A 23,894-nucleotide genomic window follows, 5' to 3' on the forward strand; every position below is an offset into this window, starting at 1 on the left:
CCTCTTATTTTGCGGTCCTCATTGTTTGGTGGCCCCCGGTTGCACTCTCGAAGCCCCTGTACCCTCATCCCAGTCTCCCAGTCACTCCCAACTGGTGACCGTTGCTATGGTGATGCTTCAGGCCCGCTCAGGAATCCCCAGCCGAACAGTGGGATTCGGGATGGGGGAAGACGTCTCAGTGGGAAAGATCCTTATATAGGACAGAATGACGCCAGGACTCTTGGGAAAGGCAATAAACTGCTGCTGTATGTCATTCAGGCCGTCGCTGTCGTCAATGACATCATTATTCTGTGGGAAATGTAATGACACTTAATACAATAGGACATCTAGAGGCATTAGACCTCTCAGATCTCAATAACTATTTAGGTTTGATTCTTAATAGGCACAAATGCAAGTACTCGCTTATGTCAAAACTGAAGCGGCTCATTTTTTTTTTTGGTCCAATATGTTTTAACTTTGAAAAAATAATAATAAAAAGGCTGGTTTTCACTAATGTGGAAGGTATAGTCAGATGCACTGCATTGTGGGATACAGTATTACACCCTGTGTACTGTGCTGTATACTGCACATTTTAATAATAGGTCATCTAAATATATTTTTGTCCAACATAAAATTAGCATAATTTGCTCAGGATAGGCCTATAACAGAACATTCTGTAGAAATAGTGTTCTGAATTTTTTTGCATCTCTTTTTTTTTTTGTCATTATTAAATCGAACCGCCAAGATTTTAGACTTTTTTTTTTACACACAAACATCCATTCATCTCTACCTCAGTTATTCACTCACTCTCAAATTTGAGATAGATAGATAGATAGATAGATAATTACACTGTAACAATGACACCTTTAAATAAAGTGTAACCTATCTATCTATCTAAGTACTGATTAATATTAATTAACTACATGTACTTACTATAGGGTTAGGGTAGGATTAGGGTTAGTTGCATGTAATGCATAATGTACTGTTATTACTATGGTAATTAAATGTAACATATGTAACAAGGACACTGTAAAATAAAGTGTTACCGATTAATTGACTTTTTTAAAACAACGGTTAAAAAGGCTTAAATGTGATCTTATCATTTTATAAAACTTTGCTACCTAAACATGTAACTTAGTATAATAATTTTTCTGAAATAGTTCAAATTGATCAAATTAGAAACACCAGCGATTTCAAAGCGTGTGTGTTTGAGACTGTCTTTGGTTCACTGCAGTTTTAAGGAGAAAATACTCAATGCTGTCGACTTATGAATTTACACACGGTTTGAGTTAAAGCATATTAAAAACACCACATAGACACATAAACAACATTAAAAGCTGGATTTTCAGCACAGGGGGACTTTAACAAACAATACAGCTAGACAACACGAGTGAATATCTGTTGCTTCTGTGCAGTTTCATCTTCTCAATATAGGAGTAACAACCCAAATCTAAAGGTACAGCGCCATCCACTGTCTGAACATGAACAATACAAACAGTCTCGACTGTAATTTCAGTGTTGATGCAGGGACTGTGTGCGTAGACACGCATTTATGTCTGAAAATATATTTGTACACCTGAACTACTGAATGTACTTCACCAACGGACTATTCTTCGACAATTTCAATACATAATGGTATCTATATGGTTATATCGACGTTGGTAAAGTCATCGCTACAGTAAAATTGAGTTGGCGAATCGATTCAAATGAATCAGTTCATGAGACTGAGCGAATCACACGTCACCTCGTGACATCACGCTCGCTCTTCTTCGTTGGTATGGAGGAGCGCTATAAATAGCGGCGCACTCTTCTGTTCGCTCCCTCACTCCGCGATGTCTCAGTGGAAGAGAGCCAGAACACATGAAGACGAGAAAGTCAGAATGCTACAAGAAGGTAAAACATACATTTATTTCCCTACAGTTTGTAGAGTTACATAAGTGTGCGGACAGTTTTACAGTTTAATCTATGGCGTCTGAAAATGCTAACGTGGGCGCGCGCGGGTTTCAGCAGCACGTGGTTGGTTGTTTCCTCGACTTTGATTGGCCGTGTGAATTTCAACAACTTTAAAACAGTGTTTTAGAAGTCGCAGTTCTCCCATGGAGCTTGTAGATGAAACTCCTGTGTGAAACCAGCACTGCTGAATATGTATTGATCATGTATGTTGGTCTTTTGTTATTTCAGGTGGCTGAGTGTGTTGTGCGGTGACTCCAGATGAAGATGAAGCATCTCTAATGTAAGTGTGTGTGTGTGTGGACCCAGCGGTAGTCAGCTGACAGGCCAGCCCGTGCCTGAGCCAGTGTTACTCTGCTGGGAGAGAAAGGCTCTGCCGTCTGTTGCTGGTGCAGGTCTGGCTGTTTTAGTGAGTCCTGCGGGTCAGCACTGGCGGACCGGGCCCTCTGAGAGTGGACTGAGCTCATCACGTGACCCAGCCCTAGTCTGAGGGCCCACACTCCTCACACACGTGTGTGTGTGCTTCTCACAGGCTTGATCCTGAGAGTCTAACTAATGCTGTTGTTACAGGTCACAGGAGACCCCAGAATACATTCTTCCAAATGGCCAGTTGTGTTGAGCGGTAAGTGTTTAGATTTGTAAATTTAAAGTCAGCATGAAATTAAAGTGGCCTCTTTCCTTAATGCACAAAATACAGCGGTCATGTTAGGCAAGTAAAGCAGCGATAGTGCAAAGAGTTGTTAGATGCAATTTATACTTCTACAGTCAAACCAAAATGTATTCAGACACCATTCAACTGTAATCTGAATGTCAGCTTTCTTCCCCTTCTCTGCAGGAAGAGATCGATGAATGAACACGGAGTTGAAAGGCCCATGGAGATCATCCTAGTGCAGGTAACCTTTAATCTGCTCCTCAGTGTTATGATCCAAGCTGATACCATCATGGCAGAAGCGCTCCTCTGCTGTGATGTCTTTTAATCTTGGAAGAGCATCTGCAGGGTTGGCACTGATTTTTGTTGAGATGGTCTACAAAAATCTGACAAAGAAGCCTGCTACACTTCTCTTAATTTACTATTAATGTTATGGTGTGTGTTTGACCGTGCTTTTCTTTCGTTGTAGGAAAGGTGTGTGAACATCTAAAGGAATTAAGATCCCTTCCTGATTTAAATGATCAGTGCTTGCTGTTAACACAAGTTTACTTGCAGATTATCAGAGATGATCACTGTATTGTGTTTTCGGGATATATGAAATGTTAAACTGAACGGATGTTCTTGGTACTATTTGTAAATGAGATGAATTTGAAATAAAGGCTGAAGTGATTGTTACTCTTTGTAAGTGTTTATCTTGTAATCAGTTTGTCCGTGTCTTTGGTCGGATAGTTACATGACAATGGATGGGTTTAGACTTGAGTTCACTCTTTACATTTCAGTAAAATGTAATGTTAGCATGTGCTTAAAGTCTGTTACATCTTTTACAAGACAAAATATTAATAAATGACTAAACAAGTGCAAAACATGAAAATAATCCAATATATTGGGATTATAAACTGGTGAGATATATTTATAGTACTTTTACTTCAGATTAATTCACATTGAACCTTAAACCTAAATTCGATTAGGATATTTAAGAAGCTTTTATAACTGTCTTAGAATAAAAACAGTAGTGTTGTGCATCTTGAGAGAAAATGGTGGCACTGATGTTAAGATGCATCAGAGCAATAAGGTATTTGGCAAGCGTATGTTTATAGTTGTAATATGAAGGAATATTGATGCTGCTAATAGTTATGTCTCTAATGTTTGACTCAAACTGAAATCCACTTTTGTTTTACATTTTTCTACAAATAGCCTTCACTGACAGATGACTAATCTGGCATTAATTTCACTGAAAATCACTGTTACGTTATTCGTATTGTTCAAAATAAGAGTTTTTAGTAAGAATGTTTAAATGTTCTGAAATAGTTTTTTCTTGTGTGGTTTGGTGGGTAGAGCTAGCCTGGGTTTCCCCATGCTGCCTTGAGCGCAGCACGATTTTATTCACGCTGCTAGACCATGGACCAGATTTTCCCCTCAAAAAGGGAACCAATCACAGAACGGGGAGGGAGCAGCAAGACGATGACGACGTCTATGCGACACACCGAAGCAGTTTGTTTATATCTATGGATCCAACATGGCAGCAGACACGAAGTTACCTTTCGATGCAGCCTTAGATAGTGTTCTAAGAAGTTTAGAATGCAAGTTTATTTCGTCGTCTTCCTCGTCGAATTTCTGTCGCTCTACATACGTCATCTGGTATAATTGAAACGATTGGCTATGAGGTACGTACAGGCGCATTTGATAGACATGCCCAATAAACGGCTCTGGGCATTCGTAAACCACGCCTCAAATACGAGAAAATGAACATGTGGTTCCCAGACCACGTCTCAATGAGAAAGAGGTCTGACGTTAGCCAGGCTAGGGTAGAGTAGTTCTGAATTGCTATACATACAGTATATGTAGGGTTGACTCCTTATGTCATTTGGTTACCAGGTGTCTATTTGGACATATTGTCTATATGGCCTTTAAAAAAAAAAAAGAAAACGGCTTGACATTTCTTGAAATAAAAGATTACAGGAACTACATTTTTGGGAGTATCATCCTCAAATTTGAATCAAAACATGGTCAGACATTCAGTTTTATATTTATGGTATTTTCAGGCCTTTGACATCAAAATCTCATACATTTTACCCTGAGTGAAGTTCATTCAAAGAAATCGTTTGTCACGTTCATGTATATTTTACCTTGTTTTACTCTGTTCACTTTGAGTTATTATGACTCTTGGGTTACAACATTTCAAGTGTCTAGTTTCAAAAAAGACCAGAGTTATGAATAGACTGTAAAGGACCATTAAATCCCCCATCACTGAAGTGGGCCGACACCTTTACCTCCAGCCATAGAGGACGGTGTGGTCTTTGAATACCTGAAAAAGGTTTTCACAAAAGTGGACTCTTACTAAACCTGAGCCAAATGTTGCTAAATAACTCTTTATGTTTATGTTTTGGTTTATTAATGTTTCTCTCTGAATACTTAATGTGGACATTGTATTTTTATTTTTGTTTTACAAGAGTGTCTGTTACTTACCACACATGCTTTTATTTTGAAGTCCGTGAAAGGAAGCGCAGCGGCGCGGTGTGTGAATGTTGGCGCACTTTCTATGTGAAGCGCCATCCTGATTAACGCCATAGACAGTAAAAGAAATGGACACAGCGACCCCATTGGATTCAACGGAGAAAAGTGAAGTAAATTAGAAGCTCTTACTTCCTGGAGGTCGAGCGTACTGCGCAGACTCAAACTGAGCTTGACGACGTAGATGTGACGTGAGCAACCCGTCTGTCTTCTAGTAGCTGTGCCAAGAGAAATCTGAATCATTCCCTTCCGAATCTTGCAGAGACGGAGAGTGTGAGTAGGAGGTGTCCATGAGCTGGAGCAGGAGACACTTTCGCTAAGTATTCTGATGAATTATTTTGTCATTTTGCCTCCACGTCCCCCCGATTGCCTGCGAGCTTCTCCTCCTGTCCATACGGTAATTCTCTACTGTGCGACAGAGAGTCGCGGTTTTGTGACGCAATCATTAGCCTATTTTGACAAAAACTGCTTCCATTTGTTTGTTTCCTTTTATTCAGCTCTTATGGTGTTTTGGGAATAAAATTCTTCATAAACATCAGTTCCTGAGAGTAAATTGCATCTGTTCAGCCGGGAATGCTCATAGACCATAGGGTTTAAGAGCTGCAGACATTTTTATTTGAGTATGTCGTTTTCAGAAAATTCTCAAAAATAGTGGCGCATATTCAGAGGAGAGAAGCAATATATATATATGGATATTTTCCACCGGTTACATTAGGACTCACGTCCACATCACTGATCCAACTGTAAATGAGAAGACATACAGCAATAGAAAAGCATTAACAGCATCAATGTTCATCTTGTGTTTGAAATGCTGTGTTTACAGTGATTGATTTCTGACACTGAAGTCAAAGCTCAAGACTTTATTCTGAAGAGCATTTCCAAGAAGTCTTACACATACGGCTCTGATTTGGGTTTATTTCGATAGTCCACTTTAGATATTCTACTAACTATAAGTAACTTTGCAGCTACATGTCAACTAACTGTCATTAGAGTATTAGTAGACTGTCTGCTTAATATCTGCTAACACTTTATTTTGTTGGTCCTCCAACGGATATTCTACTGACTATAAGTAACTTGGCAACTACAAGTCAACTTATTTTCCTAACCCGAACCCTAACACCTAACCATAACCTACCAGTCTACTGAGAGTCTACTACAGTCTACTAATACTCTAATGACAGTTAGTTGACATGTAGCTGCAAAGTTACTTATAGTTAGTAGAATATCTAAAGTGGACTATCGAAATTAAGTGTAACCGCGATTTGTAATCAAGATTTCTATACTAAGCATGTATATTTCATTAACACTTTTGTGGATTATTTCAACAACAAACAAGATCTAACCTATATAACTGAAATAATTATTCATTCACAACAAAAGCTTACATTTTTGCATGTTTAAAATTAACTGGTTCAGTGGCTAGAAATTTAATTATATTTTATTAACATGTGAAAATTGTAGAAAATTAATCTGGTAAATGATAATTAACCTGAAACCATGAATGCTAAAATGGTCTCTAAAAGCTCTAATTATGTAAAGTGAAATATAAATGAAAACATGTGTTGTTTGGATATTGATCAAATATTGGAAACATGATGAAAGCAGGAAGATCCAGATCTACAGGAGTAACGTTTACTGACTATTGACCGGTAAGATCCTCAGAGAGTCTAAACTCAAGAAGAATGGAAAGAGTGTGTGAGTGAAGGTGGTTGTGAATGTGTGTATATGTGTGTTAGTTACTGGATTAGAGAATGACACCCTTCCTCTGTTATAGTCCAGATACACTCTCACACGATCAAGCTTCTGTTCAATACGAAATCCAGACTCAATAACACATCCATAATCCACACACCAAACATCACTGTTGAAGAAATCATGTTCCTTCCTCTGGTTTAATGCTGTAGTTACTCCAAGTCTCCAAAACACAAAACCTCACAGCAACACAAACACAATTATTACACAATTTATCCAATTGACTCTAATATGCAGAAGTAGAAAACTTTATAGGCCAAACCTGAGAAAATGGCACCATCTTGTAAAAAATATTGTTTTTTAAAATTTATTTTAAAGCCTTGCCAACAGAACAAAAGTCTATTAACAAAGACTGCATCATTTTATAGTTAAATGGCCCTGGGATAAAAGAAATTGGCAGTTTTAATGGGTTTCAATGGGGACATTTTTGTCCTTAAGGTCTTGAGTGTAAATATTGTGTGTACAATGTGGAAAAGAAAGAAGAAAATTCAAATAAAAATACACACTTGTGCCAAAATTGATGCAGTGGCATTAACACAGGAAAACAGAAAAAAAACCTGAAAGAAAAAAACTGAAAGAGACAAACATGTCCTTAAGGAAACACAAGGGTTAAGTCGGCTCTAAACTTTACATTGAAGTGTGATTGATCAACGAGACCCTTTGATTACAGTGTTATTATTGAAGCATAATTTGCAAAACTGTATTAATCTAGAAGCAGAATCAGATTTAACTGTGATTTTCTGCTGTAATAAACAGTTTAACTGGTAAGATCCTCAGAGGAGAAGTTGTGCAGTGATTATATAAGAATGGAAAGACAGTCTCTGTGAAGGATGTCCTGAATGTGCGCAGACAGTCTTTAGTTACAGGATCAGAGAATGACACTGTTCCTCTGTCATAGTCCAGCTGAACTCTCACACGCTGAAGCTTCTGTTTAACAGTAAAGTAAGTGCCGCCTTGCTCTGGGGAACGTGAGCTGTACTTGCTGTTTATGTACCACACACACCAGACATTAGACTTCAAGAAATCCTTTCCCTTCCTTTGGTTTGATGATGCTGTTGTTATTCCAAGAATCCAGTGTGTATTGTCTCCAACCTCCACATCCCAGCAGTGTGTTCCTGAGTTAAAGCCCTCAGATCCCAGGACACATGGATAACTGTCAAACCTCTCTGGATTATCAGGAAGTGTTTTATATACACGACTGTACGACACACTGGTCAGATCAGCAGAGAGTGTGAGACGAGGACCTGCTGTGTTTGGATCCAGAGTCAACGGCGCTGCAAAGAGAATAACATCAGATTACAGGATGAAATATGATGTATTAGAAATGTAAATGTAAAACACATATAAAGACTTTGTTGAAAGAGATCATAAATCATGCTATGATAACAATGGTCTCTCAGTTACTGTCAGAATGGATTGAGGCTTCAGGTTTAATATCAGTATTTAATAAACACTATTGTATCCTAAGACATAAACATAAACCATGAGGAATAGACTCTTCATTATGAGTTCGCTCAATGATCTGATGATTTTCAGATTCACTTGGTAATTCAAGTGATTATTAAATACATTTCTATCAAATGTTGATGTTGTGTGTGTTTATATGTGAACTATCTTCTGCACTGGTGTCAAATCTGCTGAGACTCACTGTGTTGGACAGTTTCCAGCATCTTCTTCCAGACTCTGAACGGCAGGTTACCCAGATAATGCGACACATGAATCAAAGCTCCAGAACTCATCCGTGGATCCGGCTGTGAGATCTGGACTCTGAGGAACATTCAGGAGTCAGAACTGCAGTGCATTTGAGTTCAGATCCACTGAGAGAAGAGATACGAGCAGCTCACTCACCTTTCCATTGAGGCCTTAAAGTTCTGGAAAATATAGAGTTTGAAAACATTTTAATATCTTATCAAACACTCTCAGTGTCAATGAGTCTCTCTATACAAGTTGTTTTCTGCACAAAGAATGAAGCCAGATTGATTTGTCACCTTTAGAAACGAGACGTCATTGTCTTTCATCATCTCCTCCATGTCTCTGATTGTGTGTGAAAGAGCTGAGATGTGTGTGTTCATCTCCTCCAGCTTCTCCTTCATCCTCTGCTTCTTCTGCTCCTCTTCCTCTCTCAGTGCAGTGATTGTAGCTTCTTCCTCGTCTCTGAGAAACTGATGAAGCTTCTCAAACTCTTCTTTAATCTGACGCTCTGTGTGCTCAGCTTGAGACTGAAATCAAATCACATTCACTTCAATCATCTCAATCAACACAAATCTCCGATACCCGACATATAACGGATCCAGAAGCAGAAGCTGCTCGTCATTTACAGAAATAATCAACTGCAATTCATTATATTACATATATCAATTTATAACAGTATAAAGTGATCCTCCAGCTGTAATGAAAATGACTCTTGATTCTGTTTCCTCACATTGATGTGTTGAGCTGTTTCCTCAAACTCTCCTTTCTTCTTCTCATTGTGTTGAAGTTTCTGTTGTAAGGGCTTCAGTGCTGTATTGAGCTCCTCCTAGAATTGAACAAAAATACATTTAACACCAGATTACAGTGAAGAGAATAAAATACAGTGATATGATCATACAATTCTGTGCAAAAGTATTCACTTCCCCACCCTGATTTCTTCTGTTTTTGTGTAAATCTCATACTAAATTGATTCAGAAATTAAAACTTACCATAAAACAAAAGCAACCTGAGTGAACACAAAGTACAGTTTGTAAATGACTTATTTACTGAAGTAAAAAAGTTATCCAATACTAACTGGGCCTGATAATGTATTTGGCCCCATAGTTACTAATTCCTCAAATCTCTGAAACTGTATTTATAATGTTGTTCAGCTGGACTAAACACAGCCAGTCCTGATCACTGCAGCCCTGTTCAATCACATAAACACTTATATAGGACTTTTTCAACAGCATGAAGTTGGTTAAAAGGTCTTAAACAGTAACACACTATTGACAAAGGTGAAAGAAAGTTCATGCTTGAAAACCCTCCAGTGAGGCTGAACTAAAGTTGTCCACTCAATTGTGCTCTTTTTTTTGCAAAATAATGATATCTATGAAAAAGGCTCCACTATTTAGTATGAGACAAAAAAACATAAGAAATCAGGATGGGCAAATACTTTTACAGCACAGTAAATGTCATATAAAGTTGAGTAAAATGACATTGAAATAGTAATGCATGAATGTGATGATATCTATGTTTATGACTAATTATTGTTCTTTACATGTGAAACAAGAAACATTTGTCTTACCTTGTAAGATGAAAGCACTTCACTGATGGGTCTGAATGTGTGATTGGTGTGTTTCTCTGAGTCTCTGCACACTAAACACACCGGCTGTTTGTCCTCCAGACAGAAGAGTTTGAGTTTCTCACTGTGTAAACTGCAGATCTCCTCAGATCCTGATGAATGTTTCTCATTTCTCTCCTTCAGGAACGACTCACACAAGTTTTTTAACGCTAGATTAACTGGAGGTTTAGCTTTTGAGGATCTCCTCCTGCAGAGAGGACACTCCTGAGTTTTCTTAGTTTTCCAGAACTGTTGTAGACACTCTTTACAAATACTGTGACTACAGGACAGAAAAACAGGAACATTGAAGATTTCATAGCAAACAGGACAAATATAATCATCTTCAGCTGCTGAAGCCATTTTCACCGTTTGAGTCTCGCAAACTAAACTCTACTTTCACTTCCTGAACGACGGTTTTCAAAAATGAATCACAATGAGAATCAAAGATCTGCTGTCTGTTCAGAAATGAACATCACAAAAATCCTTCAGTAAAGTTTTTCTCTTTGTTTTCCATTGATTGATTATTCTTTATTGCTTTTGTTGAGACAAAGTCGGTGTGACAGAAAGGAGAAATAACAAGTCAGTCTCTTCCTGGTTAGTGTTGTAAGAGTTTATGATCACCTTTGGGTGTGTACAAACAGGTCAAAATAATGCTGTAAAACTTTGAATAAAACACAAAATAACAATTACAATACAGAACTATTAATTATAAACAACCTTAAAATGCTTATACATGTTTCATTTATTGCTCTTTATTTGTCAGAGAGTTTCTCCAGGGTCTGTCATGCTCAAATCTTTGTCAGTGTAATGGGCAGGAATAAAGATCTGAGTGACTTTGACAAGGGCCAGATTGTTATGGCGAGGTGACTGGCTCAGAGTATCTCTGAAACTCAAGGCTTGTGTGTCGCTCCCGGTCAGCAGTGATGAGGATTTACCAACAGTGTCCGAGGAGGGACGAACACACACCGACGACAAGGTGTTGGAGACCCAAGACTCATCGATGGACGAGGGCAATGAAGGCTATCCCGTCTGGTCCGAGCCAACAGAAGGTCTAGTGTGGCATAAGTCACACACAACTTTAATGATGTTATGGGAAGAAGAAGAAGTTTTATTGATATAGCGCCTTTCCATCGCTCAAGGTCGCTTTACATGGGAGGAATGTGTCACAACACACAGTGCATCACATTCTGCTGTGTATGAGGCCAAAGACCAATCAGAGTGCCTATGATGACCACTGTCTACCTTCAAAAGAGTCTACAATGTGTATGAACATAATTCATGTGCCTGGGAAGCAGCTGATCACAGCAGATGTGATGTCAAGAGCTCCTGTTAAGCGGACTGATAACTTTAGTGATGGCATAAGGCCCAATGAAACGGGGAACCAATTTCCGAGTGGGCGCCTGAAGGGGTAAATTGCGTGTGGAGAGCCAAACTCTGTGTCCACACACATACCTGGGAGCTTTGGATCGGTGACGATTGGCGATACGACGGGTGTGTTCCCTGGTCCGGCAAAGAGCTGACCTCACCCTCCTCCAAGTGCGACAACAGCGCAGTATAAAGGCCTGGACCGAGGGAACGGTAGCATCAGGTTACTGAGAGGGAAACAGAGGCGGGTGGTAGCCCAGATAACAAGAAAATGGGGACAGGCCAGTGGACGACGACGGCAGAGAATTATAAGCTTACTCAATTGCTCGCACCAGGAGGTGGGGTTATGAGCCGCCAAACAGCGGAGCATCGACTGAGGTCCTGATTAGCGCGCTCAGCTTGGCCATTACTCTGTGGGTGAAACCCTGATGACAGACTGGCAGTGGCACCAATCTGTCGGCAGAATTCCCTCCAAAAGTTAGAGACAAACTGGGGTCCCCTGTCCGAAACCACATCAGAAGGAAGCCAGTGAATCCTAAATCCATGACCATCCGCACAGTTTCTTTAGCCGACGGAACCTTAGAGAGAGGTATGAAATGAACCGCCTTAGAAAAACGGTCAACGATAGTAAGAATCACTGTATTGCGGAGGGAAGCCCCATGACGAAGTCCAGGGGAATATGGGACCAAGGGCGGGAGGGAATAGAGAGGGGACGAAGCAGACCATCAGGAGGTGAATTACCGGACTTCTGCTGGGCACAGACCGAACACGACGCAACAAATCGAGACCTCCTTTTGAGAGGACAAAGGATTGTCATACCCAGATCCATGTGGCAAGAGATACTGAAAATGTTTCATGTTCGCTGGGTCTCATGATGGTAAGCATATTGAATTGAAATCCTAAATAATTTCAGCTTTTATATTTAAATTTAAAATGTCACATAGAAAACTGTCAAAAGTATGTAATGCCCATTTCCATCAAAAGTCAAAGAGTCAAAGCCATATAAGAAATTGCTAATTTGCTTTCTTAAAATGCATTATTGCAACTGACTTTTTCGTTATTATTATGATTATTAGTTTAAAATAAATAAATAAATATTTATTTAGATCAACATCTTCAGAGACTAAAAAACCTGCTAACTTCTGTCACTGTCTCTGCATCAGTGGAAGTAGAAGAGACGCCCATCATGTCTGAATGGACCTAAAGACAGGTCATCTCTGAATAGAAATTCAGGGCTGTAATGCCAGAGATCTTAAACTGCATGTTGGCTGCAGAGACAGTAACCCAGCATTGCTGTCAACAATGCAAAACTGTTGATGCTGTTGTCCGGTGCCTAGACTGTGTTCCCTCTGGAGGTCAGTTTTTCTGTTCAACATGTGACTCCGGGATCCACAGAATAATTTTTCTCCATGATAGAGAAGCTATGTTTGATGGTTTTTTAAAACCTGATCGGTAACACTTTAGAATAATGGTCCGTAGTTAACAAGTAGCTATGCAGGAAGTAATAGGTAGTACTGCATTAACACCGAACTTAATACTATTAACTAATATGGAAGCAATATTAACTAAGCAGTAAGTAATATCTAATTTAGTACAAAGGTAATTCCTTGGTAGGTATTTGATTATTACTGAAGAAATATATCCTCATTGAGAACTACTTGTGAACTAAGAAAGAATAACCAATTAATTACTAATCACAAAAGTAACGTCTAAAAAGTGAACAATTGTGGGTTTTTTTTTTTACTCTTAACATGGTCATAACATTTCAGAAGCTTGTGCCTCAAATGGGTTCTTTGTGGAAACCAGTTTATGAATATTATATTCCCCCAAATACATTAGCTACAGGTTGAGATTGTGACTTCTAGTCTTGCCAAAAGATGGACGTATGTTTATTTCAAACTTAAACATAGAATAATACTAATAATGATAATTTGTTTACAATTTTAAATAATTAGGAAGTGATGCTGACACTCATGATTGGATTAGTTCACTATTATGAGCTCTATTGAGTGTCAGTTCAATATGTCTCAGACTCCAAAGACCTACCTTTATGTTACAGTAGCCGCCTGAGGAGGACTTCTCTTTAGGATATGAATATAAACATTGATGTTCTCTTGTCAAAAACAATTTGCATCCTTAATGAAGAAATTGGCTGCATTTATGTTGCGATAATCGCAAAACCACATCTTCCAGTTTACAATGTTCGTTATAATATTACTAGTGCCTCACAGAAATGAATGCCTGTATGTGTCAAATATAAAATTAAATTACTTGTATTACTTGTGAAAAACATGCTAACTCCTCAGTAATTACTCAAGCGTTACCTTGTCATCCCGCAGGAACTACTAGTGATGTGGCCCATTATTTTAAAGTGAAAAACATGTTAACTACTCACTAATTACTCATTCAATTGTCTTATCAATTACATTTTCAGTCGCATTTATTACAGTTTAACGTTACTCATAAATAATAACATTTCACTCTGTTCATGCCTTCTGCTAACAAGAATACACTTTAAAACCTTAAAAATACCTTCTTTAATCGTTTAACCATTTTGTAATACTTGGTTTATTTACCGTGAGACACAAAACAAAGGCGTTTTCTCCTATAGACCCATAATAAAACACAACATAAATTCACAAAAGACATCAATTTTATTAGCTTGATGTAATCCAAATCTTTATAATCCATACGTCGTTAGCAAGAAATAGATCCAAATTCAGCCCTTTATCCAGCGATCTTCATCTCCATTTCTCAGCAGAGACCGTAAACGTCAAATCCCGGCATCCCGCGCTCGTAGTGAATTCAACTTCAACAATTGCACCCGAAGCGTTACGACATGTTTTATGGCAGTGATATCAGACGCTCATTGGCTCTCGCATGCTTCGTCACAGATTACGACATGCCGTGTTTAAGTTGGTGTACTACATTTGAATCATAGACAGTATAAGAAATGGACAGAGTCATCTCATTGGAACTCAATTGAGGCAAGTGAAGCCCATTTTCAGCGATTTTTTAGGACTTCCGTTCCTGACGCGCAGACTTAAACCGAGCTTGACGACGTAGATGTGACGTGAGCAACCCGTCTGTCTTCTAGTGGTTGTGGCATGAGAAATCTGAATCATTCCCTTCCGAATCTTGCAGAGACGGAGAGCGTGAGTAGGAGGTATCCACGAGCTAGGAGCAGGAGAAACTTGTGCTAGGTATTCTGATTAATTATTTTGTCATTTTGCCTCCACGTCCCCCCGATTGCCCTCGAGTTTCTCCTCCCGTCCATACGGTAATTCTCTACTGTGCGACAGAGAGTCGCGTGGTTATGACGCAATCGTTAGCCTACTTTTACAAAAACTGCTTCTACGGGGCCATAACATAAGCTACAAGGTAATGGAGCATTTTATACATTGTCGTGTTTCTTTAGAAATAAATAATGGACAAATGGAGTCTTTAAACGCCTCAGATGTGAAGTTATTCGCTGTCAAAGTGACGCCAAAATGAATGGGAGTCAATGGGATGCTAACAGCAGGTGAAGTTCTGCTACAAGATGGTGGCACGCGGCCGGCTTCAACTACCGGTCGACTTCCTTCCCGCTTGATTTGAATTGGAGAAGCGTGCACGCCTTCACAGAGCGAACAGCGAACCGAAACCGGATTAACATTTTCATGGATTAATGATTTAAATTCTGCTCTGTAACGTTACCTCATACAAAACTATTATATACTGCAAGAGAGGACTGCGACACATCGTCATGTGAACGACTTTTGGTACCGGTTTTGACATTTTCTCAATAAATAAATTATTGTGATTATACGTGTCTGTCTGTTGTTTTCCTTTATAATTGTAGCCTACGTAGTTTTTAGAAATTGTTAGGTTTAGGGGTAACTTTGGGGTAGCTGCTAGGATTAGTGGCTCAAACTATGTTTTAATGCTATATTGTTAATAAAACTGCCATTTCCCTAACGTTACACATATCTGTCCATTACGTTATATCCTTTTAATATTGTCTATAAAATGGGTAAGTTATGTTTAGGTGTGGGAGTAGGGTTAAGAGATCTTACATTTATAATCTATAAAATGGTCAAAGGGAAATTAAACAATTATCTTTATGATATTCGTAAATAGTTTACGTTTTTTAGCTGTAACATCGTAATAATGTTACGTTTAAACGTTGCAGATACGTCCATATTATACGTTTCAGCATATATCGAAATGTACAAAAAAGTACGTTTTCTATCTTTGAAAATGACGTATTAATACCTAACGTTGCGTATTAACAATGAGACCAGGCTGCACTAGTTCCTGCGGGACGACAAGGTAACGCTTGAGTAATTAGTGAGGAGTTAACATGTTTTTCACTTTAAAATAATGGGCCACATCACTAGTAGTTCCTGCGGGATGACAAGGTAACGCTTGAGTAATTACTGAGGAGTTAGCATGTTTTTCACAAGTAATACAAGTAATTTAATTTTATATTTGACACATACAGGCATTCATTTCTGTGAGGCACTAGTAATATTATAACGAACATTGTAAACTGGAAGATGTGGTTTTGCGATTATCGCAACATAAATGCAGCCAATTTCTTCATTAAGGATGCAAATTGTTTTTGACGAGAGAACATCAATGTTTATATTCAAATCCTAAAGAGAAGTCCTCCTCAGGCGGCTACTGTAACATAAAGGTAGGTCTTTGGAGTTGGAGACATATTGAACTGACACTCAATAGAGCTCATAATAGTGAACTAATCCAATCATGAGTGTCAGCATCACTTCCTAATTATTTAAAATTGTAAACAAATTATCATTATTAGTATTATTCTATGTTTAAGTTTGAAATAAACATACGTCCATCTTTTGGCAAGAGTAGAAGTCACAATCTCAACCTGTAGCTAATGTATTTGGGGGAATATAATATTCATAAACTGGTTTCCACAAAGAACCCATTTGAGGCACAAGCTTCTGAAATGTTATGACCATGTTAAGAGTAAAAAAAAAACCCCACAATTGTTCACTTTTTAGACGTTACTTTTGTGATTAGTAATTAATTGGTTATTCTTTCTTAGTTCACAAGTAGTTCTCAATGAGAATATATTTCTTCAGTAATAATCAAATACCTACCAAGGAACTACCTTTGTACTAAATTAGATATTACTTACTGCTTAGTTAATATTGCTTCCATATTAGTTAATAGTATTAAGTTCGGTGTTAATGCAGTACTACCTATTACTTCCTGCATAGCTACTTGTTAACTACGGACCATTATTCTAAAGTGTTACCACCTGATCCAACAACATCCTTAGTGGTGGTAGATGAAAGTGGCCAATATCAACTCAGTGAACAAGGTATGTTCAGATAATATAGTAGGTGTCCTCTGCAGTTCCTTTAACTGATTTCTTTCTTTTTTTTTTACTATATTGAGTAAATATGTAGACATTACTGATATTACTTTCTGAAATTTGATTTACTGCAGTGTGTACGCTTCTGATTCCTCCACCGATGCAAATCTGCTCCTGCGGTCCAAACCAAGACTTCACAGTTATCCCAGGAACGCAGACTGTCTTGGTGACAGTATCAACGGTATGTGTTGTCATTCCCTTCTACCTTTTTATATCCGACCAGATGAAGTCAAGCATAATAATGACTTACTATTATTCTTTTGTCCTGAGCTGTACAAATACTGGTCAAATAGTAAACACATGTTTGTTTTAAGGTCCATACAACCTGTGCCAGCCTTGTATAAGCTTGTCCACTTTGTTCTTCTAAATGGACTTCTGGGATTAGTGACTTGCTTGAATATAGACACTGGCCAGCTAACACCAGCTGCCAAATGCTGTTCAAGTTTGATGTGTTCACATCATTTGAGCAGATGAAATTAGCTAGACCAGCTTTATCCCAACAAGCATTTCTCAAAATGCTTGATCATCGATCTCTTTGCACAGGTCGGGTAAGGGCTGTTTTCATTTCCAAAGGTTTTGAATTCCAGACTTCAAAATCTTCATTAACCAAAATAATACCATCCTTCTTTCCAGACGGGTAGTATTTGTGGTGATACCTTCCATAGAGTCTTTCGGGAGTTTGCCTTCTGCAATTTTAAGAAAAAAGATCTGTGCCTGATGGAGCCCTATAAATGCCCAGCATGCACACCAGACTGCAGATGGTAATAGAAAACATTACCGGTTCAAGAAGTCTAAGGGTCAGTGGAACTGTTTTGTTTTTGTTTTGCAATTTAGATATAGGGTGGCAGAGTGGTGCAGTGGTCTATTTGTGTAGCCCTGCAATAGAGTGGCAGATACGTCCATGCTGCACCTCACCTCTCACCCAGTGCATGATGGGATAGGCTCTAGACCCCCATGCCATGACCCTCTAAAGGAAAAGCAAGTATAGCTATTGGTTGGATGGACTGATAGTTATTTATAGAGAAACTTGCTGCACCTTATTGCTATAACATGTAACAATAATTTTGTGGTATCTGAACATATTTCTTTGACATAAAAATGTTGGCTCTAGGCATTATATAATTATACTTTTATTTGAAATTCATGTAAAGTAAAAAAATGTGTCAAATGTGTGATTGCTTCACATTCAAACGTAAATGCTTTTACAATTACAAAAGTGTTTGAAAGATATAGCACTGTTTTAAACCAGCTTGTGATATTACAGTTCTATGACAACAATCTGGTAAGTTGTTCAGGAACTTTGTCTCCCTTCTGTGGCCTGAAGACATGAACAACAATAAAGATGTTATTTATTTTTGCACTTTAAACTTCTCACACAAGTCAATGCCAAATTACAGCATTCATTTCCACAGGACAAATAAAAGCTGATACTCTAAACACAGTGTTCCCGATCAAATGTGATTCATACAGACTAAAATGTGTGGCACCTTTATGGTTAATTGTCATATTAATTTAGGTGAATACCATGTTTAATTATGATTATATAATTGTGTTGGCGATGAATTCCTCTTATTTAACAGGACAGACGAACCATCTCTTTTTGATGGACTGTTCATCGCACAAGATGCCAAAGTATCTGCCTTTGTTGACCAAATAAGAAGCCAGATGTTTAGTGTAAGGATTTATTCAACTCTATAACCCTCCTTTTTTTCTTTTTCATTTTTTTTACTTTTCTTGGGATTACATGTAACATATTGTTTCTACTTTCAGAGGACAGGTCATAATGTCTGTGGACCGGCAACATTTCCAGCAGGGAGAGAAATATCACAGAAGTATATTTAAGAATAGCTGTGTGCAGACATGAATCTCGCTGCAAGGCTTGAATCACTAGTGTGGTGAAATATATGCCAACCCAATGTTCCAGCAGAAGGAGCTGGCACAAGCTGCAAATGACACACTCTTTTGTATGGACATTGCTTACATGTAGATAGCCATTGCCAAATGATAACTGAAGTTTTTACTGATGTTTTACCTTTATTAATCTATGTCATGCATGGGAATAACACCATGACTAGCTAAAAATCACACATTTAATATATTATGGACTTAGAAAGTTAATATGGCTACCGTGTTATCAGTACTACTGATACCACAGATTACCATACATATGACTGCATACTGTAGTGATCTTTGATTGGTTACAGGAATTGTACAAGTCACATAGGTTCTGGTTTGTCTCCTTACCAGTTTTGCAAATTTTCCCATTACAGGTACTGGCCTTATTTGGAAAAGATGGCAGAAAAGTTATCCGAGCTCCAACCACTTACCATGATGAAGCCTTTTCTTCATCTGTAATGCGTGCCAAGGCTCACACTGGCAAATGTGAGGTACAGTGTGCGAGTTAAGTTTACATCACAGTTTTTTAGAAACATATCCTTGCAGCATCAGACAAAATTTAGCTTGATTTTGATCTCTGTAAATATGCACGTTCCAGAAAAAGTATAGTGCACATTAGTGAAATACTTGAATGCAGTGGTTATCAAACCTGTCCTGGAGGACCCCAGCACTGCATTGTGTACAGTATGGATTATCTCTGTATATCATTATACACACACAGGACGGAACAATCCTCCTCCCTCTGAGGGTTTCTACGTCACGCTTCCATGCAATGCATCAACGGATGTCTACCCTGAGAATCGCATATCTAATTACAGAACCAGATTGGCTAGAAGTATACATTTAAAAGGTTTGTGGGAAGTGGCATTGGTCGAATTTAAATATCCATTGACGTGGTACACATTTAATGAGGAAGACGCTGCTTATTGATTGTGATCAAAGCCTATAACAGAATGACGGCGAACGTCGTGAAGTGCGAGGATTTCTTAATATTCAAACTTTTCGGAAGGCCCTAAAAATATCTATGAATCGTAACACATTAAAATGTGTCTATTTTGAGGATATCCCAGTATTGCTCAAGGAGATAAATGTGTCTGTCCCACCACGGGTGCAGCTCGGCTACGATCAAATAAAGAATAATATATTTCTGAAAGCACCTCAGAGGGCTTTGCTAACGTTTTATGGTAAGGTGGCTGTTATCCTAGGATTAAAACGAGCGTTATATTTCATATTATCAAAATCAAGCAGGAAACGGGATGCCTGGGTATGCCGGTTCTGGAGTCATGTATGGTGGAGGTTTCGGATCAGGAATCGGTGGTTTGTTTAGAGGTTTTTTTCCGAATGGCACTACCATTTCTTAAAAGAGGATTAAGAAATCTTTACAAACAAATATGGAAAAAAAATTAAGATAACTTCACGCCTACAATGGACCAATGCATTGATCATCACAATCTGTTTGATATTATCTGGAGACATACATCCACTGCCGCGGATGGGGCGCTGGAGAGACGTGCTGGTGCTGGGGCAAAGGTGGTGGATCGGCGTGCGCAGGTTTCTCATTACGGTGTTGGTGTCGGTGGAGTGCCTGGTGTCCCCGGTGTCGGCGTGGGTGGAGTGCGGCGTGTCCTCGGGGGATCACGGGGGTCGAGCCTGCAGAGCAATGACTTCGCGGGGATGTCGGGTGGATCCTGTGTTTCTGGGCTTGAGGTGCGTGCTGGGCTGGCTGGACCCCGGAGCTCTGTGACTACTTCAAAAACGTGCGCTTCACGCGTCTCCATGGTAACGCAGAATGTAAACAGAAAACGGCTAAATCCAGGGATTGCAAAGAACAGGAAGTGGGAGGTGTTTCAGACTGTCAATCATTTGCGAAAGGTGTGGGACCCAAGGGCTAAACCAAAGGGCCTTCTAGGTGGCCATCTAAACAGAAGTATACTGTCTAAAAGTGAGCAAATACAGCATCTGTTACTGGGTTCAAACCTGGACCTTTTATGCTTATCTGAAACCTGGCTTAATCAAAATGCTCCATTAGCAGCTCTGAATATTCCAGTGTCACAAAATCCAGAGGTCATATTGTAATCTATTAGAATGTTTAGGTCTCAATGTCAGGCTCTCACCACAAATGTCCTTTGTCCTTGTTGTAATGTATAGGCCTCCCTCTGCAGATAACAGCTTTTATGAAAACTTTGAGAAGCTGTTAAGAGAAAACAATCTTGATAAAGAAATTGTCATAATGGGGGATTTTAACATCAACTGGGAGGACAAACCCTCTAGAAAAAAGCTCAAACAAATCACAGACAGGTTTGATCTAAAACAAGTTGTCCGTGGGCCAACAAGAATAACAAACTCTACAAAGACACAAATCGATCTCATATTTACCAATAGGCCAGAAAGAATTGTAAAATCATTTAATATGTTGACAGGTTTATCGGACCATAATCTTACTCTTGTCATTAGAAACCTTGCCAAAAAACGTTTCCATCCTTGTGCTAGAGATAAAAAAGAAACTATTACAATCCCTACAAGTAAATCTCAAAACTTTGTAGCTGCAGCTAACCAAATTCAATGGGATGACATTTTACCTTTAGTTGACTATGAAAAAGATAGCCAAATATTTCTAAAAACACTTGAGAGAACTATCAAAGAATTCACACAAAAAAATCAAGCACGAACAACACAAAAACACTGTACCTTGGATAAATCCAGACATCATAAAAATCATGAAAGAACGAGATCAAGCCCTAAAACTAGCAAATAAAACTAAATCAACTCATGACAGAGGACGTTTAGCCATGTTGAGAAATAAAGTTGTAAGATCATTAAGAAAAGCAAAGGCCGATTTCTTTCTCACTATAATTGAAAAATCAAATGGAAATTCTAAAATAATATGGAACCAGGTAAGAAAAATGACAGGTGATCGCCCCAAAGAACTGACAAACAATATTCCGGTTGTAGCAGAGGCATTCAATCACTATTTTATTGATTCTGTGGCTAACATAGCAAGCTGTTTTACACCTGAGAACGTATACACTCCGTCAATAGACACAAATCAATCAGTTTTCAGTTTAATTACCAGCACAGAATCAGAGGTATCACAGACCATAAAATCACTCAGACCATCCAGATGTAAAGATATTTTTGATATGGATACGGTGATGCTCAAGGGGCTAAGTACATCAGTCACACCCCCCATCACCAAAATGATCAATATGTCCATTTCTCAAAATATGTTCCCAAGTATGTGGAAACCAGCTGTTGTTGCTCCAATTTTCAAAAGTGGAGATCCTCATTCCATGTCAAACTACAGACCCATCAGTATATCGCCCACAGTGTCTAAGATTGCTGAGAAACTGATAGCAAAACAAATGATTAACCATCTAAATACCACACCCTACGCTCTCCACCCTGTGCAGTTTGGCTTCAGAGCCAATTACTCCACCGAGACTGCGACTTGCTTCTTTACTGAAAACATCAGAGCTCTGTTGGATCGAGGTGGGGTTGTTGGTGCTGTGTTCCTGGATCTCAGGAAGGCTTTTGACACTGTTAATTATTACATTTTGCTTACAAAATTATGTAGTTTAAATTTTTCCTCAGATGTGCTTAAATGGATTGAGTCTTATCTCACTGACCGCTTCCAACATGTCAGAGTCCAGTCATTTAAATCAGCGGCCCTCAGTCTGTCCACCGGTCTTCCTCAAGGATCTAATTTAGGGCCTTTGTTGTTCTCAATTTATATAAATGACCTCCCATCCGTCTGTCCTGATGTTTCAGATGTATGCTGATGACACCGTAGTCTATGTTCATGGTAGGAATATCTCCCAGGTGGCTGAGAAACTCACTAACGCCATGGATAATATAACAGCTTGGTTGAAACACTCCTGACTGCAGCTGAATACATCAAAAACAGTAGCAATGTTCTTCACCAAATCTCACAAAAACTTCAGTGTTGAGGCAGATATTTTTGTTTCAGCGGAAAGGCTGCAAATCGTGTCAGAATACAAATATTTGGGAGTTTTAATTGATTCAAAGTTGTCATTTACATCACATGTAAAAAGGGTCTGTAATCGAATTAAATTTCCCCTCAGTAACTTTAGACACATTCGCCATCAAATGTCCACACAGGCAGCAAAAATGTACATGCACTCTATGACCTTCTCACACATCACTTACTGTTTACCCATTTGGTCGCAAGCTAGTGTTACATCTTTGAAACCTCTGCAATCACTTTACAAACAAACTGCTGAAATTCTGGATAAGAAACCATGTACTGTATTTCTCATCATTGTCCAATAGATTACTCAGCTGGGAAAACATGGTCAAATATTCAAATCTATGTCTTCTGTATAAAATTATTCATGGTTTATCATCCCCTCCTCTCCACCAGTTTGTTAACATCTGAACAGCTGATCACAGCAGAACCAGAAGTGCAGGGAGGGGAGATTGTATCATTCCCTTTAGGAAAAGTGTATTTGGTCAAACTGCTTTTTCTGTTCGAGCTGCTACTGAGTGGAACCATCACCCCCATAACCATCAGAAATCTAAACACATATAGTACATTTAAGATCCAGTTAAAGAAATGGTTAGTTGATTATCAGAGCTGTCAACATTAACTTACTTCTAGACCTGCTCTCGCTGCCCACTGCTGGCTTCTTGCCTTGTGTGTGTCATGTTTTTGTCTGATGTTCATTTGATTGTTTTGCTGTTTCAATTGTGTATTTTAACATAGTATTTCTTACTAAATGTATTGTCATTTTTATATTATGTAAATATATAATTTTACTCCCTTTTAGGGTGACTTTTTACCATCTGTCTAGGGACTGCAGATGAAAAATAGCCTTTTGGCTAATTCTAGCATATTGACAGAAATGTTTATTAATATGCAATAAGAATCCTGTGCCTGTAATAAAAATAAATGATTTCAGGGAAAACAATCCCTTTAAGGACAAGCGACAGCATGTTCACTAGGTGCTGTCAGAGGTGGGCACAAATACATCAAAAACTATTTTGTTACAAACTACAAATACTGGCTCATGAAATGTAACAAAATAAAATACAAAATACTGATGTGAAAAATGTATTTAAATAAAATACAAGTAATTAGTATTTTG

At 38.6% G+C, this 23,894-nt stretch overlaps 1 protein-coding gene and 1 long non-coding RNA gene across 2 annotated transcripts; one reads left to right on the top strand and one right to left on the bottom strand.

The window, feature by feature from the left end:
- Positions 1 to 1,727: 1,727 nt before the first annotated feature.
- On the top strand, positions 1,728 to 3,253 carry LOC309505102. Its single transcript, XR_014208265.1, has 5 exons — positions 1,728 to 1,872; positions 2,161 to 2,212; positions 2,500 to 2,551; positions 2,765 to 2,822; positions 3,048 to 3,253. It is a non-coding gene; the product is annotated as an uncharacterized lncRNA (long non-coding RNA).
- A 3,632-nt stretch (positions 3,254 to 6,885) lies between these two features.
- Positions 6,886 to 10,740, bottom strand: LOC309505006 (zinc-binding protein A33-like). The gene is made up of 6 exons (XM_082178358.1): positions 10,101 to 10,740; positions 9,264 to 9,359; positions 8,830 to 9,060; positions 8,690 to 8,712; positions 8,490 to 8,608; positions 6,886 to 8,115 (listed from the first exon to the last, which is right to left on the bottom strand). The coding sequence occupies exons 1-6, from the start codon at positions 10,494 to 10,496 to the stop codon at positions 7,568 to 7,570; spliced, it is 1,413 nt and encodes a 470-aa protein (XP_082034484.1). The 5' UTR covers positions 10,497 to 10,740; the 3' UTR covers positions 6,886 to 7,567.
- Positions 10,741 to 23,894: the final 13,154 nt, after the last annotated feature.

This window comes from Leuciscus leuciscus (genome assembly GCF_965113295.1).
Source record: "Leuciscus leuciscus genome assembly, chromosome: 8".
Classification (NCBI taxonomy): Eukaryota; Metazoa; Chordata; class Actinopteri; order Cypriniformes; family Leuciscidae; genus Leuciscus; species Leuciscus leuciscus.

Excerpts from the sequence above, each read along its gene's own strand:
- LOC309505006 (XM_082178358.1), bottom strand. The coding sequence starts at position 10,496 with ATGGCTTCAGCAGCTGAAGATGATTATATTTGTCCTGTTTGCTATGAA. Across the intron at positions 9,061-9,263 it reads AAACAGCTCAACACATCAAT|TCTCAAGCTGAGCACACAGA; the intron begins GTGAGGAAACAG and ends ATTTGATTTCAG. Across the intron at positions 8,713-8,829 it reads ATGACGTCTCGTTTCTAAAG|AACTTTAAGGCCTCAATGGA; the intron begins GTGACAAATCAA and ends TATATTTTCCAG.